This window comes from Prionailurus bengalensis, chromosome C1, assembly GCF_016509475.1.
Source record: "Prionailurus bengalensis isolate Pbe53 chromosome C1, Fcat_Pben_1.1_paternal_pri, whole genome shotgun sequence".
NCBI classification, from domain to species: Eukaryota; Metazoa; Chordata; class Mammalia; order Carnivora; family Felidae; genus Prionailurus; species Prionailurus bengalensis.
The window spans coordinates 187346352-187364359 of NC_057345.1; the positions used below are offsets into that span (position 1 = coordinate 187346352).

The 18008-nt window shown below is 39.8% G+C and overlaps 1 protein-coding gene across 6 annotated transcripts in view; it reads left to right on the forward strand.

Moving 5' to 3' along the window:
• SPATS2L (spermatogenesis associated serine rich 2 like) overlaps positions 1-18008 on the forward strand; it is a 172895-nt gene extending 154887 nt beyond the window's left edge. For all 6 annotated transcript variants that reach the window (XM_043577430.1, XM_043577426.1, XM_043577431.1 and 3 more), the window contains 5 exons: positions 2399-2457; positions 8664-8773; positions 11341-11443; positions 14301-14521; positions 17107-18008. In XM_043577430.1, the coding sequence (XP_043433365.1) occupies positions 2399-2457; positions 8664-8773; positions 11341-11443; positions 14301-14521; positions 17107-17502 (889 nt within the window). In that variant the 3' untranslated portion in view covers positions 17503-18008. The remainder of the gene's footprint in view (positions 1-2398; positions 2458-8663; positions 8774-11340; positions 11444-14300; positions 14522-17106) is intronic.

Consider the following 18008-nt stretch of genomic DNA (forward strand, 5'->3'; position numbering starts at 1 on the left):
CTTAAGCCATATGCTTCATGGGGATAGTTGATATCCATACTTGATGGATTAGGCTTAGAGCCCAGCTCTGGAGAATGTGCCATTCACTCTACATGTCAGTTCTTTCCATGAGGATTTCCTGGTTGGAAAGAGCTGAGCTTCTCGGCATACTGTCCTTGCTCTCCAGGTGTTCAGGTTACATCATCTGGATGAAGAGCCCCAGAACTCCTATAGATATATCCCTTCTTACCTTGACAGAGATTACAAAAGATTACTCTTAAGAGGAAATAAATTTTCAAATCACTTTAAATTTTAAAAGTACACCCGATGGGGAAAAAAGTACATCTGTTGAAACAGATAATAATTATGGAGATAACTGCAGTGTATTAAAGCATGTTAATTATGAGTTCATAATCAAACTATACAAACAAGCAAAAAAAAAACCTCATTGGTTACTTTGGGGGGATGCTAAGGAACCAACTATCGTTTTGAAAACTGATACACCAGCATTTACCCTGCCTTACCTACTTAAACGGCATGATAACCCAAATAGCTGATAAGAGAAAGTTTCTCTTTGTGAAAGCCTTCCAGTAAATAAATGAAGGAGTGATAGAATTTGAATATCTCCTTTTTAAAACCCTATTGATCTAGGCAACAATCATCAATGGTGAATATAAAAATGGAGATGTCCTTTGTATTTCCTATCAACTTGTTGTGAGATGGAGGAATCCAAATACATTCAGGTTTGGTTTTTTTTTCAAGAGGAATATTTATAACTGTGTTGTGTCATTCTGTGTCTGCCAATAGAAGCAGATAACAAGGTATTCTTCTCAGAAGAAAAAACAAATCTGAATCTAATCAAATTTCTGTATCTCATCACAAATTCATAGGAAAATTAAAAGAATGGGTTAAATACCCATGGAGATGTAGTCAGCAAAATTCAGACTGTGGATAGTGTAGCAGGACAAACAACCTGGTGTATTCAACAAATGAGTTGCAAAGAAGAAAAAAAAGAGATGGGAGGGAATCTATAGATTAAAACAGATTTAATAGACAATCAGCCAATTGCAGTGCTCGGAACTTATTTAGATCCTGGTCAAACTGATAAAAAATCTGTATAGGACAATTAGGGAGATTTGAACACTGAGTAGATATCTGATAACATTAAATTATTGTTAATATTTTTAGATATTATGGTAATACTATGGTTATAGTCCCAAAAAGTCCTTATCTTTTTGAGATATGTATTGAAATATTTATGATGGAAATGAAAATTTAAGAACATCTCACATCTATGCTTATATATACATAAGGATATATCCTTATGGAAGGATATGCTGTTGACTCTTGAACAATGCGGGGGGGGGTTGGGGTGCTCCCCCCATGCATAATCAAAAGACTGCATGTAACTTTTGACTCCCTGAAAATTTAACTTTCAGCCAACCATTGACCAGAGGCCTTACCAATAACATAAAGGGTCAATTAACACACATCTTGTATGTTGTATGTATCATATACTGTGTTCTTACAATAAAGTAAGCTAGAGAAGAGAAAATGTTATTAAGAAAATCATAAGGAAAATACATTTATGGTAATGTACTGTATTCCCCCCCCCCTCAAAAAAATCCACATATAAGTGCACCTACATAGTTCAAACCCATGTTGTTCAAGAATCAACTGTATAAAGGAAATCTCATATGTGTTGCTGTTGTGAAGGGAACTGGGAGTCAGGATGGAAGAGAAACAAACTTCTAGACAGATAATTATTTACTTTATGCAGGTAATACTTTTTTCAAAGAACTAACCAAAAAATAATACAGTGGGGTGGGGAGGGCGAAGTAATTTGAAGTTGAAATGCTTCTTTGGGGGAATGATAAGGCATAGACTCTTTGAACATGTGGATGGGTAGACCCAGATGATATTTCCCAAAGTAGGTCCCAAGACCATCTGAATCAGAGATGGGCTCACCTCCCTGCCTCCCAGCCAGAATCTGGAGGAGCCACGCACAGAGACATTTGAGAACTACCGCCCTTGATAACCTGAATGGCAGCTTTTCAAATACTCATTACATTGTTGTGGAACTTTGGAATTCATAGGGCAAAAATACTCCCAAATTTAAATTCAAAGCAGCACAATTCTGAAAGTCTGAAAAGGCTTTTTTTTTTTTTTTTAGATTTGCTGACAATGATTTAATCAGCAGATGTCACTATGAAATACTTGAGAGCATCCCTTCCGTGTTGCCTCATTTTTGGAAAAGGCAGAGTGTGCTGCTGGCATTGTAACATAGAAATATTTATGATAATTTTGTCTTTTGTTTAATGAAAATAATTTTTCTTTTGCTTCCAGCGCTTATTAAAAGTTTATCTTTGATTAAGCATTCTTTGCTTTTGTTTTTGTTTCCCTCCCCCTTCCCCCCCAGCATCATTGACAAAGAAGTTTCATTAATGGCAGAAATGGATAAAGTTAAAGAAGAAGCCAGTAAGTAGACACATGGTTGTTTGGTCAGGAGCCTCCCAGCCAGAAGCAATCCATAGGTCGACTGACACTGATATGGATTCTGAGTGGGGTCCTAAAACTCACACTGATTAATGAGCTCTGTAACCTTAGGCAAGTCACTTAGCCCCTGGAAACCTCAGGAACCTCATGTGGAACAAAGTCAGAGGAGTAGCACCACTGAGCGCACAGCAGAATAAGGCACTTGGCAAATAATAGCTGTTAGCTATTTAAAATTTTGTGCGTATAAAGGACTACTGATAGTTTTAATCAGGTTTAACATGACATTGAATTTAAAATTAAATTTTAAAACATAAGTTTTTAAGCTTTCACAACTCACACATCTTTTTTTTTTTTTTAGTGTTTATTTTTGAGAGAGAGACGGAGACACAGAATCCAAAGCGGGGTCCAGGCTCTGAGCTGTCACAGGGTTCTGACTCAGGGCTGGAACCCACCAACCATGAGATCATGACCTGAGCCAGTCAGATGCTCAACCAACTGGGCCACCCAGACACCCCAGCAATTCACACATGTTGCTATGTAACTTATACAGTCCTTTTCACTTGTCCTTTCTTAGGTTCAACTAACACAAGTTTAACAAACTAAATTCCCCTAAAAAATTTAGTCCATTTGAAGTTTACTTAAATTCCCTCAAACATTTTGAAGTACATTTATAAATTTAATCCATCTGATTTTTTTCAAGCACTTCAGATGCCTGACAAGGCAAACTCACAAACCTAAGAGCAACATATTCCAAGCTTTTAAGCAGCTCTTATAAGATTAATAATTCAAACTTAGAATTATACTAAATGAAGTTTTCTTAAAACCCTCCCGCTTCTGTTTACAAACTTAGTCAAATCGGCTGACACCTGCCAGATTAACACCTCAAAAGAAAATCAGTTATGTGTTTTAAATCAAAATCACAAATGGGGATGGTTTAATGTAATAATGTAACTGTTTAAACAATAAACAGATGATCTTGATCATTGCAAAACTCCTAAATTTAACACAAAATATCAGTATACCTTCAGTTTGATTTGTTTTATCTTTATACTTGTTTCTAATTCTGAATTTTCCACTGTTGTAAGGTAACTCAACAGCCAGTAGGACAGGACTATCTCAAATAGGCTGAGGTTCATGGGCTGGAAATTTTAACTGAGACGAGATGGCTCAGTCAGATTCAACACCAAGCCGGAAGTGGAGTTGCCGAGCCCTTTTTAATTATCGAATTCAGCCTGAAGTTGTTAATGGGAGTGCTAAAACCGTATTTTTCAGCTGGGATTTAGTTTTATAGTTCTTATCTCCTGGGCATTTAAAGTTTTTCATCCTTACCCAAATTTTATCTTGTTAATTGAATGAATGGCAGTCTGTACCCCAACCTGGTTTCAGCTAAATTCCTTCCCCTTTGACTGCAATGCCTTTCTTTTTATCAGAATGAAGGATCAGAACAGATTCTTCATTCTTTTTGTATTTTTCTTGCCTGGCCCTTGGTCATAATTCAGTAGTCACTTTTTATGGAAAATAGCTATCAGTGTGTTTGTTACACAGTCTTTTAAAAATAATCTTAAGTAATATGTTAGAATCTAAAATGCAGCAAGTTTTATTAAATAAAACTAAATGTGATCCAGGGTTCAGCTGTGGAATATTTAGGTAGTTATGCAATCCCTTTGATTGTGAAATTATTTTACTCTTATGAAATCTGTTGATTTCTTCAGTAAAAGTTGATTACTACATGATTTGGGATTTTCCCTGTTTCTCAGGTATAGCTTATTTTTTCTTTTAAGTTTCATGTGCTATTGATAAAAATATTCACAGCCAGCACAGACACAAATGTTTCTCTAGTACCAAAATGCAAAGTTACTAGCACGTCACTTTCTAACAGGTTAACGAAAGACCACAGATTTCACATGTTCATTCTATCTCCTTGAGACAATAATATTAGGTGCCAAGACCTATGGGATTTGGAGTATCTCAGGAGAGCATCCTTGTTTTTCAAGTTCATTCAATCAATAAACATGTACTATGTGCTTTGTATGTGTTATGTACTGTCAGAAACTGTGTTAAGCAGCAAACAGTAAACTTTGGGACCTGCACATAAAGAGTTTCAGCCTAGCTGAAATGGCAAGACGGTTGGCAGGGTTTGCCTAACTTCAGTAATTGATGCCATAGCTCTGGTTTTAGAACTGCCCAGAATGTGGGGAAGCCATTTTGCATGCATTGGAGGCAAGCAGAACTGAGTTCAAATCCAGGTTCCACCTGTTTATTGGCTGTGTGACCTTGTACCATTTTGTTAACTTCTCAGAGTCCAAGGTTACTTATCAGAAAAGGGGGAATAAGAATAGTATGTATCTCAAATAGTTATTATAAAGATAAAATGAGAAATATATGCCAGGCACTTAGCACAGTGCCTGACACAGTACAAAAAGGGAAAAGCACTTACTGGTAAAGAAGTTTGTCCAGCCTTCTCATGTGACAGCCAGAAAATGGAAGCCAAAGGGGTTATGCAGCATCTCTCAAGTGACATGCCTGTGTCAACTATATGTCTTCTCCACAGGCACAAGGAACCACTGAATTTCCCTCCACTAAGAACTGAACTGTCTTTACAACCACCATCTTGAGCTTGCTCATCTATGATCTCAAGTACTTTCCATATTTTCTATTTGCTGCACATGTTATAAACCTTATTTCCTCAATTATGACATAAGCCCCTCTATCTGTCATGGCATCTAACACAGTGCTGAAAAGACTGTAGGTACTTCATAATATTTGTTAAATGAATTACTGTAATTAGTTAGTGTAGGCTGTCGGATCCAATATTAGTAATTGCAAAAAGAGGACGTATATTCTAGATGACTATATCTCACTTTATTAATCACATTTGAGGTTAGCATCTTTTAGTGTATGATACTGAACATGTCACGTCAGTGATGTCATTTAGCTCCACAACAGCCTTACAAGGTATATATGATCATGACATTTACAGATGAAGAAACAAAGCATGTTGCAGTGCTGTGGTCTCGGACTTTGAGTGAAATTTTTTTGAAATTTGTTTGAGGGTAATTTTGTTGAAGGCCAAAATAGGTGTGTTCTTGGGATATCAAATTGATTGCCGATCTGGGAAGAAAACATTATATTAACAGAAACACAGATATATTATGAGGTAAAAATGCAGGATTCCCAATAATAAAAAGGGTTCCAAAGAATCTTTGTGCTTGAAAGCTTTGTGCCTATTTCAAGTCCACCCTCTGCTAAGGAATATTATTTGAGAAGCCCGAAAATTTTCCATGGTTCAAGCAACAAGAGCAAGCTTCCAATGTGTTGCAAAAACTTGAAGGAATTTATAAATCCTATTGAGAAAATGGATTTCAGCATACCAGATACTGTTTATAAAAGCACCTAAATAATATTAATGAAGTCATGAATGCAGTGAAAATTAAAGCTTTATGAAACTGTCTCCCTCTACAGATTTCCAAAAGGATGGTGCTTGCAAAATATAACTTATTATTCTATTTTAAATTTGGGGATCAATGAATCTTAGGATCTGATCTGTCTTTGTTTTTGCTTTTTGTTTCTGTGGTTGATGTTTTTGAGGTGAAAATGTTGGTGTCCCCACAGAATTCTGGCTTTAGATCTCAAGTTTTAAGCCTTTTTCATAATGGAATGCTTTGAAATGTTAATGAGACTATATGTAAAACTCATCCCAACACTTGCTGATGCAAAATATTCATTTCCATGCACATTTGCATGAGGGTAAACTCAGAGTTTATTGGTGATCTTGCACCTGCATTCCTATTTTAGGGCCCATTTATATCTATTTCTACAAAATCTTTTGTGTGAAGGCCCAAGTTTTTCTCAAAAAGTACAATTATCCCTAATTGTCACCGGTCCCACAAATGATCCATTAAGAAAAGTCAGATCTGTTTAATTGTGTAGTCATGGTCTGCTGACCCCTTCACTATCTGCTCATCAAGTCTAGGCCTTCAGAATTTTTTATCTTTGCAGGAGCAAAATACTTTGTTTCATCTTCCCGCTTGAGAATCGTCTATTCATACTCCAGACTTTAGTCCCATTCCTGTGGTGAATTATAATGGCAGACAAATAAATAATCAGCCAAAGGTATAAGTGCTGAATATAAGTGGCCCTTCTAGAAAAGGAACTTCTCTCCTTCTTTGCATATTCCTTTTGAATAATGGATTGATTCATTCATTCAGTCCTCCATTCAGCAAACATACATAGTGGGCACCCACTTTGTACCAGGTCCGAGTCGGCATGGACACAACCGTAAAGTGCAGCCTCTGCCATGATTGGAGACGCCTACAGGGGCCAGGCTGGTAACCTTAATGAGCAGGGCAGAGGGTGACCATGGCATGCTGGGCGCCATGCTCCATCTATAATGGGCAACAACAACTCAGGGGTGGGCAACAACAACTCAGGGGTAGCCAACGGTTGCCACATGGCAATGCTGGCCAACTTTGGCCAGAAATGCCAATATTTTAAGGGAAGCCAGAAATCCAGGTTCCAAATGGAATCTCCTAATTTTCAAATGTGGACAATTAATTTGTAAAAGTAATGTGTGGACCAAATAATACACAGGTACACTATGGCCCAAAGTGTTAGTAGGCCACCTTTTTGTGACCTCTGGTCTGACTGGGTAACTGGGACATCATTCAGTAATACATCGTCTGTGTTCAGATGGAAATTCTTTTCACAACCATCGTAGGGACACATTTTACACTAGCTCCTCTGTATTTTGAAAGACTACAGGCACAGATCAGCCTCTGCTCAGCTACATGGTATTGTAAATGGGAAGCAGGGAGAGTCCTGGTAAAAAATCAAAGCATGATTAGAGTAGTTTGGCAAACAATTAGGCTTTATGAGTTACAGATTACTTATTTTATTGACTTCTCAACATTGGTATCAGCATAGAAAGACAATGTTTCTCTGTTTGTGGAATAGTTTATAGTTTGCAGGAGATCTTAACTCTTGATTGCTTCTGAACTTTTTTGGGAGTTTTTAAAGTGACTTTTTGACATTTATAAATTAAGAACTCTTACAATCAGAAATTGTATTGTTTGGCTCCGCAGGTGTGCTATAAATCTGGTCTAATAAAGCAGTTGGCCTTTGTTCAACCAAGAAGTAATGTGAATCCAACATGGATATCATCTTAGTTGAATGGACTTCTTTTTTCTTGTAACTCAAAATGCTTGTCCAAAAGAAATGAAGGCAATTCATATGTGATTTAAATTCAAGAACTTCAAGTTATCTATTGGAAGATGAAATTTCATATTTAAATCTCACCCTATGTGTTTGTATGCATTGCTTTTGAGCTCTGTGATCTTTTGAGAAGCACATACACGCGCACACACACACACACACACACACACACACACAAACACACGTTCACCTGTGGACTACTACGTTTACTTGAACCTTTAGGTCATCTGACAGATGTGTGAAATATGGCACCAGAAAACTCCCTGGTGTCTTCTCTGCATGTGCAGATGCTAAAGAGTATACACAAATCCAGTTCAAGCAGGCTTTTACTTAACCTTGAAATTTTTCCATGGGGGACACTTAAAACAAAGACAAGACACTCTCTGGTCTGGAACTTCTCTCTGACTGCAAAAATGAAAACAGATCTGCAGAGTATCAAAAGCAGAAGCATTTTTTAGCTCACATAAAGCCAGTAAAGTAAAACTTCTATGTCGTATTCCAATAATAAACCTAGTTGCTCTAAAGGAGTGTTAAAGGTCTGATAATGTTAGAATTTAATAGTGGACACAAAGAATGGTTTTTGTTTAGTGGACTCCTTTTCTTTGCAATACCATTCAGATAGGATTTTACTAAGTGTATTTTTCTTGGTGATAGTTGTTCTGAGTAATGCACAAATTTGAAAGTCCAAATTAAGTAAGTGAGATCAGACGCCAGTGAAGAAAGCAAAGAAGACTGTGGGTGTACAGTGAATCAGAAGGGACCGTGTTTGATTTGGGGATTGGCAGATAAGGACGTACAGAAATGGGTGATTGGTCATGAGCACCAGGAGCAAACCCACCTCGGTGACCAACTCAGAAAACATAGCCATGGTCCAACAGAGTGATCAGTGTGTTGAGAGAGAACTGATACCAAGAAATTAGGTCACTTAATATGTTTAGGTCTCTGGCCCTAACGTAGTATTCTTTCTTATTTGGCAGTGGAAATCCTGACTGCTCGTCAGAAGAAAGCAGAGGAACTAAAGAGACTGACAGATCTAGCCAGTCAGATGGCAGAGATGCAGCTGGCTGAACTCAGGGCAGAAATTAAGGTCAGTTCTAAAATATCCCAGCCTGAACTCTGAGCCAGAGATCTGATCCCCATTATGTTTGTTTTGCATCCATAGAGTGCTGCTCTCTGAGGACCTAACATCATATACCCAGCTCTCTTTCACAGTGTTGAACTAGAGCATTCAGAAGGGCGAAGAACCAATTTAATCACTGTATTTAAGTATGCTATGGTTTGAAGGGATATATTATTACAGAGAAGTACGAGCTATTTTCTTAGGCAGTGGAGACTGACCCAAATAAAATCTATTCAACCATGAATTATAGCTGGAATGGGGGTATTATTTTCACCATATGTAATTTAGGTGTATGTATATAAACACACGTGTGAGTACACAGTGAGTATGAACTGAGTGTAACAGTAAGGATTCTAAATCACACACAATATACAGAGACTTCTTTTCTGTATCCTTTTCTAGCTCACTTGCCCTTTTATTGAGAATACCACCACAAATATGTATTTATTGGATTTCTACAGTTGCAAGCAATAGAAGCTGACCCTGGCTAACCTCAAGAACAAGTGGAATTTGAAAGAATATGAGTGCAGCTCACCAAAGTGTGATCTGAAGACTCCAGGCTACACTTAGGCAGAAACCCAGGCAGCCACCTGGGTAATACAGGCAGCAGTAATTACCAGACACTCTTCAGGGCACCATTAGAGTGCGTCACCTTCAGATGTCATCACCCTTTGTGCCACCCCACCCGATTCGCATCCCAAAGAAAGAGATTCTGATTGGCCTCCACTTGGATCACATACACCATTTGGCCAAGGGATGCCTTGATTGACAGACCTGCCAACACTGCGGATCTCTGAAACTGCACTGGGGTACAGTAACCAGAAAAAAATGGTTACCAGAAAGGCGAAAACAAGTATCTATACAAACCAGGAAATTACAATTTATACATTTTCCCTTCTCCTCTTCTCTTTCCCCAGTATACTAAACATACATACATGTATACATGCACTTGGCTTCTAACCACCTTCGAGAGTCTCGAGTACCTTGAGGACTCAGCTGCTACTAGGTTTTACATAAGATTGTCTGCTTATCCAGGCAAAACCTGGTCGGGCATGGTGGAAAGTGGCAAGTGACTTTTGAGTCCCTTCTGCCCTGGTGAAGCATGAAGGGGAGCCCTGTGAGGATAAGGACTTCCTCCGAGGGTCCTGTGAAGTCCTAGTGGCCTTTCCTTCCTCATCTGCTCTTCTGGTCGTTGTTGCTTGCAACCAGTCAATTGCAACTTCTTCCTAACTAGTCTCTCTCCCTCTGCTGTCTCCCTCCAGCCTGGTCATCCACCCTAAGACCAGAGTTACACCCCAGAGCAGATCTGTTCTCCCCCAGTTTGGTCCACCCTTCCCATCAGAATAAAATCCACAACTGGACTCCAGTATATATATTCCAACTTCGAGCTCTCATCCCTTGTTAGAACATCAGGTGAAGAATATGAAGTTGCCAGTTTCCTAGTCTATTGAAATTTACTTATTTTCCAAGTTTCATTTCTGCCTACCAAAATCCCACTCATCATAAAATGGATAATGGCGCAGGCTTTGGAGTCAAACAGTCCAGCTCGTGTGACCTTGGGTAAACTACTTTTCTCTTAGATTCCTAGAACCTTGATTCCCCTTATATAAAATAGAGATAATAATAGTACTGACTTTGTAATAATGTGATCAGATGAAAATGAGATTATCTGTTAAGAATTTGGCCCATGTCTGGTAAGTGATCGGTAATTTTTTTTAATGTTCCAGCACAAATGCTCCCCCTTACATAACTCTTTCTCTGTTCCCCTCTGTAGGAAATAATTCTTCCTCTTTTATATTCTTAAAGCACCTTCCACATTCTACCTTATATTATGTTTAGTGGTATCTGTTTCCCTTGCCATGTGGTAAACTCCCTGGAAAATTCAGGAGGGACTGAGTCATAGTTATTTCTGTATTTCTCACTCTGACATCTACACACAGATCTAAATTTTAAATGAATTGAAAAATAATCTCTTTCCCACTTCCTTTAACAGGAAGTGGGAAATTCTACCATTGAAGACATTGAAATCTTGAAATTCTACCATTCAAGATAATGTTTTCTAGTTACTAAAGGCTTTTTGCGCTTCCTGGTTCCTGGCTCCCTATCACAACAGGGAAGGATGACATGTCTTCTCTCCAGGGATAATACCTGAGCAAGCCATTGGCCAACTTAGGAAGACTGACAGAATGCAGCCCCAAAATTTGTAACAGGACAAAACATGCCAGAAGGAGCACAAGGGGTGCTAAAGGTTAAATACATGAGTCCAGACACACATTTTGCCTGATCACGGTTTTCTCCAAGTCTAGGCAGGGGAAAGACAGGATCCTCACCTATTCCCAGAACAAGAAGGTGATCATGCTCCAGACCGGTCAAACCAAGCCTGATTAATGGAGCCACACGGTGACAGAACCGGCATGACTGCCTTCCTGGTTAACACCATCAGTGGTAGCCAAAGAGCAGAGTGAATGAATCTGCAGTGTGCCTCAGTCATTTCTGTAACTGTGGGGCTCCTGTTTTACTTCTCTTTCCTCCAGCACTTTGTCAGTGAGCGTAAATATGATGAAGAGCTCGGGAAAGCTGCCCGATTCTCCTGTGACATTGAACAGCTAAAGGCCCAAATCATGCTCTGCGGAGAAAGTGAGTTTTGCATACTTGCTAAATAATTCTGTGTGAGTAAGCTTGGTGCTATTTGGAGTTGATATTGGAAATGTCAGGTGTGCGGTCCCCCAGCGGGGTTAAAGCAAGGTCTAAAGAGATTTAATGATCTAAGGTCATGACACAAGTCACTAGAAATGTCAAGATTTGAACGTAGAGTCTTCAAATGCCACTGCCCATCAGTAAATCCCCAGGATTTATTAAGCAGAACAGAACAGGTCCACTAGTCTATATCTTTTGCAAACTTTTCTTAAGCACTGCCAGATAAACTGCCTCTCTGATTTCAAATAGTCTGGTTCCACGGAGACCTGTTACACTGAGAGCCAGTCTCCCTAACAAGTCTGGGAACAATCGGCTCTTGTCGTAAAGGGCCCAGCTGTCATATGTGCTCTGCTCAGCAGTGCTGGGAGCCTCTCCCCTGGTCGGCTCTCTGTGCTGAGTGAAGTCTGAAGATAATGAAAGACTTCGCTTCAGCCATTAGCTTTAGTCTTGTTCGCTATTAAGCCTTAATTAGAGCAGTTAATGTGCAACAAAATTGGCTGATCTTTTTTTTTCTCCTACTCCAGCCCACCCACCAGGGGAGGTGGGAATGAATAGTGAAATGGCTTTAAGGACAGGCACAAGGGGGAAAGAAGGACTAGTGAGGGACATGGAATACCCACAACCTCAGAGTCAGCTGAAAATTTGAGATTTGGCTGCATTTTTTTTTTCAGAGTCGAAAGTGCTTTTTTTCTTGATCTAAAGCTTGATCTAAAATTAGAGAACTATGTTAAAGAGAACTTGACATTACTTCTATGTAGCTTTTGCACTTTTTATGCGCATGTTTAATTTGTGTAAGTTATATATTACATCTATAATTATACTACATGTTACAATTTATACTATACTACATAATATATAGTAATATGAGATGCTTTTACCATTTTATAACATATGGCTGAGACTTTTCCATGTCAATATATTTAACTCATAATTTATATAAATATAATTGATGTGAACAGTCCCCTGATTTTGGACATTTAGGTTGCTCCCAGATTTTCACCATTAAAGTAACACTGCTGTAAGCATCCTTGTTCACATATCTTTGGCAGTTATTTGATTTTCTGACTGCATTTCTTTTTTTTTTTTTAAAGATTTTATTTTTAAATAATCTCTACACCCAACATGGGGCTCAAACTCACAACCCCAAGATCAAGAGTCATATGCTGTACCAACTGAGCCAGCCAAGTGCCCCCTTATTGCATTTCCTTTAAATTATTTTCCTTTTTTTAATACATGTTCTCTCCCATATATAAAAATCTACCCATTTATCATTCTCTACCCCCAGCTTTTGCCCCATCTCTAAAAACGCAGACAGTCTGCTCCACAGTTGGCAATTTAACTGCCCAAGCTACTTTCCATTTCAGCCTGGTGATGAGCAAGACCCTGATGCCAAGTGACTGAAGAGGGGTGGGCAGCTCAGCTTGCCTGCTTTCCTCCAGAGCACGTCCAGTGCCATCTAGTGGGAGGAGCCATCCGTTACCAAATTCCAAGGGTCCACATGAAAGTCAGCCTCCCCTGTTGCAGACAATAGTCTTCTAAAGGCTCTTTCCAGATCAGCTTTGTTGACAGCATATTGGAAACCCACAGCTAATGAACCAGATATAGTTGTCCCTGAGCTGTAGGAAAGAATGACCCCCGTGAAACTGATCTAGTGAGCACAAGAGCCACTGAAACCCCCTGGTCATGTTCGGACAGCCCCCAACGTGCTGTCACACCTTACCTATAAATAAGGGGACTATTTATCCCTTATTTGGGGGATAAATGATGCATCCCTGTCCTTTCCATTTCTAATGTTCTATGATCCCTACTAGTCACTGCTAATCCTCTGGAAGAACCCTAGGATTAAATCTGATCCAACAAGGGTAGCAGAGAAAATTACTTTTAAAAATTGGTGACAATTTTAAGATTCAAAGGTCTTACTGTCCAGCATGGCAGTCAAATTCTGGTGAACTGTGAGAGGGAGGTCATAACTTTATCCTTGAGTGATTCCCTCCAGCCCTGATTCAGCATAATCACATAGAAATCATCCCATCAAAAACCACCTCTTTCAAAACCAGCGGGAATGGTGATAATAAACATTGAGCAGACCTGCCTGAGCCTGCTGGGAATCTGTCTGATTAGTCTGCATTGACTTTAGCATTGGAACTGGTGCAGATTTGCAGTGGAGCTGTAGCAAATGGGGTTGAGAAAAGGCCAGATAATGTGGCTCTCATGGAATATGCAAGATGCTTTAGGGCATGTTTGGGGCTGGTAGGTCTGGCCCTGTTGTCACAAAATATGCATGACCCAGGCTGACAAAATTCCTGACACCCAACAGGACATCATGGCTCTGATGAGCCAGGTGTCCACGTGCCTCCTGGTTTTTCTGCATCTCTGCAGCACCCACTGGTCTAGGGGTCTGACAAGGAGGGCAAAGAATGGGTTTGGTAATGGGGCAGTCAAGAGGCAAAATACACTTGTGGACAGGCATGAGAGGATACTTCCAAGATTTCATTGTCTCTCTTCCTTTTGTGGTGCTTAACCTAAGGAATAATATTAACGTTGCTCAGATATGTCTTATTTCCTACAAATGTTTCCCAACTTGGATGATTATGCTGTAATGACAGTTCAGTGATTCTCACTGAAGAGCTTCACTGGCCTCACAAACACAAAAGTGCCCTTTCAAATAACAGTTTTAAAAAAAAAAAAAAGGAATGTTTTTATGAAGCTTCTGCCACTTTTTCCCATCTTTTAACCGGTTACTAAGGCAGGAGTGTTCATGGCATAGCCCATAACACCACGCGCTTTCTTGTTGCAGTTACACACCCAAAGAACAACTATTCCTCAAGAACTCCCTGCAGCTCCCTGCTGCCGCTGCTGAACGCCCATGCAGCAACCTCTGGAAAACAGAGCAACTTTACTCGAAAATCATCCAATCACAACAAGGCCTCAGAGGGTAAAGCAGCAAACCCAAAAATGGCGAGCAATCTTCCCAGTGCTGCCGACAGCTCTCACCAGGCCGTGCCAACTAATAAGCAGGTAAGCCGCTCTGGGCAGGCAGACCCTGGTGCAAGGTGCCGGGCAGAAACCACCTGCCTGACCTCGGAGGCCTCCATCAGCCACTGGCCTCGCAGAACTCCCCTGGTCCATCCAGCCACATTTCACAGGCACTTTCCTAGGTGGAGGAAGTGTCCTTCGTACACTGTGGCATTAGGAGAGTCCACCTGAATGAGCCAGCTCTTCCTGTGCTTTTGGGGCCACCACCCCCAAGCCCTGGTCACTGGCCCATGTGCAAAGGGGACTCACACAGACGTGGGAACAAGACTCTGTACCTGGCCACTGACGCTACTGGAGGGAGGGAATCTGACATTTGGTTTTGAAGATTCTTTAATTCCCATTGATGTGTAGTTTATCAGTAAGAGGCCAAAGTTAGCTCAAATTTCTCTCTCTTGGGCTTTTGGTAAAGAGAATACATTTCAAAATGACATTATTAATTCTCATCTGCCGTAACACCTAAAAATGTAAGTGTCCAAAGGTCAGTCTTCCTTCATTCCTTTGCTTCTCCACTATATGCTTGAGAAGTGATTTCCCTCTTATCATAGGAGAATGAACAGGAAATGGAATTTGATGATAACAGACGTTGGGCATGCTATAAAGACACCTTTCATGAATTCTAAGAAAGAGAGCTCAAATAAAGAGACTTTTTTAAAGCATTCCCAAATGCTGGTTTTCTAACAAGTGCCCTGTTGGATTTTGTGGTCTAGGTCTTTTAGAATTCTCATTAATTACACTGACAGACATTTCTCTGGCCCCAGGTATCTTCACCAACTCTAAAACAGCATTTCGACAAGGAGCATTTCATATTTCACATCTTCATAGCTTTTGTTCACAGCTTTTGTTCTTTGGTCATTATTAAACCCCATACTAAAATTAAGTCTAAAATTTAGTCTGGGCTTCCCTTTCACTTCTTTAAAAACAAAAGCAGCCAGATTAAATGTTAGCCGCATAGATACTTTTTCAGCTCACTGTTATCATTTTCAGCAAAGCATTTCAGGCAAAGGCTCATTTAAATGGAAACATATACACAAGCCAGAGCCCTGTAGACCCAGGGAAGAAAGGCCCTTGTATCAGGCCCTGTGCTTTCTCCCAGCCACGGCCATCCCTATGGAGCAAGACCAAAGAGATGTCACTACTCAGAATCTGTATTCTCCCAAGTACTCAAGATCCTGGAATTCTATTCCCAAATGGCACCAAGCCTGCTCTCAGGATTTTTTTTTGGACCACTTCCCTGGATATATCACCTTCAGGGCAGACCATACTACCAGTATGCACACTCCTAAGTCCAAAGGATGATTGTTCATGGGTGTGAGGACAAATCTTAAGTGTGCAGGCTGAAGTGTCCACATTTGTGTGTGCAAGGCCCACTCACAATGTTGGAAGGAGTCAGAGGGAGGAAGAGACAATATTCACTCGTGGTACATGGGCTTGCCTTTGTGCTCTTGGCCTGGGCCTTGAATTATTAGGGGTGGATCTGCCATAAACCTATACCATCCCATCACAAAGCACAAATGTAGAACTTTATAAATTTGTAAGTCATAAAATTACACATTTTAATAGTAGAGATTTGATTTTCATCCAAGGCCCGTATTCATGGAACAACCTATTTATGAATCTTGTCAGGAGACAGTATGTGAAATGGGAATAGCTCCACCACTTTCTAACTGTAGACCTTGGGCAAGTCCTTCAAATTCATTATCCTCATCCATAAAATGAAGCAAATAATAGCAACTGTCTTAAAGGGTCAGTGTGATGATAAATGAGATGGTACCTTGCTTGATGCCTGGAACACTTTAAGCCCTCAATAAATGTTGGCTGTAACTGACCTCATAGAGTTCAGAAATCTTTCCCTTGTACAGAGACAGACAAGCTAACCATTGCTTCCTTTCTACTCTTCCATTTATATTCTTGGTTGCTGATTTGTTGAAGGCTGCCAATTTTCCAGTATGATGTTTCGAAACTCTTTGGCTAAGAACTATATAAGGTTTAGAAGAACTAATTACCTCCATGAAAATACATGTTACTTCTATATCCTGCCAGGATCTACCAGATACACCTCATCCTTATACTTACCCAAGATAATATTTCTAAACTATGATATTTGTTTCAAGATGATAAAATAGAAAAACTGCTTTAGACAAGAAAAATTACAAACCGAATTTTAAACAGAATTTTACATTTTTCCTCATACATTGTAATGAGAATTCATATTTCTAGTCTATTTAGAAGGTCCAAGAAATTTTCACGGTAGAGAATCATCATTATCCTGCCTCTGTGTTACATTCATTACATTATATTTTAAGCATATTTTATGGGATTTCTTTATCCTGGTTCTTGATTTGTCTGTCTTATACTCTGAAACCTCTCTTCCAACATCAGTAATTGGAGTTCCACTTGCAAGACTGTCCACTGTTCTTTTAAGCTTTTATCAGCTTGACCTCATTTTCATCTTGTCATTGTCTTCTAGGATGTAAAAAAAGCTTACCTGTGGCTTAGAAATTTGGTTTCCCTGATGGTATCTGCGGTTTGTTGGCACCTAATACCTATCTCTTTTCTTCTTTTGGTAGAATGGATCTTCTAGCCAAAGACGAAGATTTAATCCACAGTACCATAACAACCGGCTAAATGGGTCTGCCAAGCCCCAGGGCAGTGGTAATGAAGCTGATTTGATGATGAAGGGCAACAACCGCCATGAACACAGAAGACAGCCGCACAATGGCTTCCGTCCCAAAAACAAAGGTGGCGCCAAAAACCAAGAAGCCCCCTTGGGAACAAAGACCCCTGAGGCCCCGGCCCACTCAGAAAAGCCCCGGCGAAGGCAGCACGCTGTAGACAACTCGGAGGCCAGGCCTTTCCGGGGTAATGTCACTAGGGTTTCACAGTGCAATCTCTGCCCTACAAGAATAGAAGTTTCCACAGATGCCGCAGTCCTCTCAGTCCCAGCTGTAACGTTGGTGGCCTGAGCTAGGAGAGAAAAAAGCAGTTTTCACTCAGTTTTGGTTCCCTGCCCGAGGTGCTGACCCAATTCGCTGCCAAAAGAGAGTCAATCAGAATATACAAACCCTATATGGTTGTGTCATCCTCTCTTAATCATTTTTACTAATTCTAATAATCAGCTCTAGCTTGCTTTCATAACATTTCATGGCTTTGCTTGATCTGTTGATGCTTTTTCTCACCAAGACATTGCAGCATTTTAGCCAGGCAGTATTTACTCATTTGTTAGGAAAATCAAGATGTGGCTAAAGATCAGAGGCTCAGTAGCAACCTGTGTTGTAGCAGTGATGTCAGTCCATTGATTGTCTTTAGAGAGTTAATGTTGGAAAGAAAAAAATCCTTACTGATCAGACAAACATGATCTGCTGAAGACACATGCGCTTTTGTAGAATTTAACATCTGGTGTTTTTCTGAAAAAAATATATATATACATATATTGCTTTATTTGAAACAAATTAAAATATGCTGCATTTGA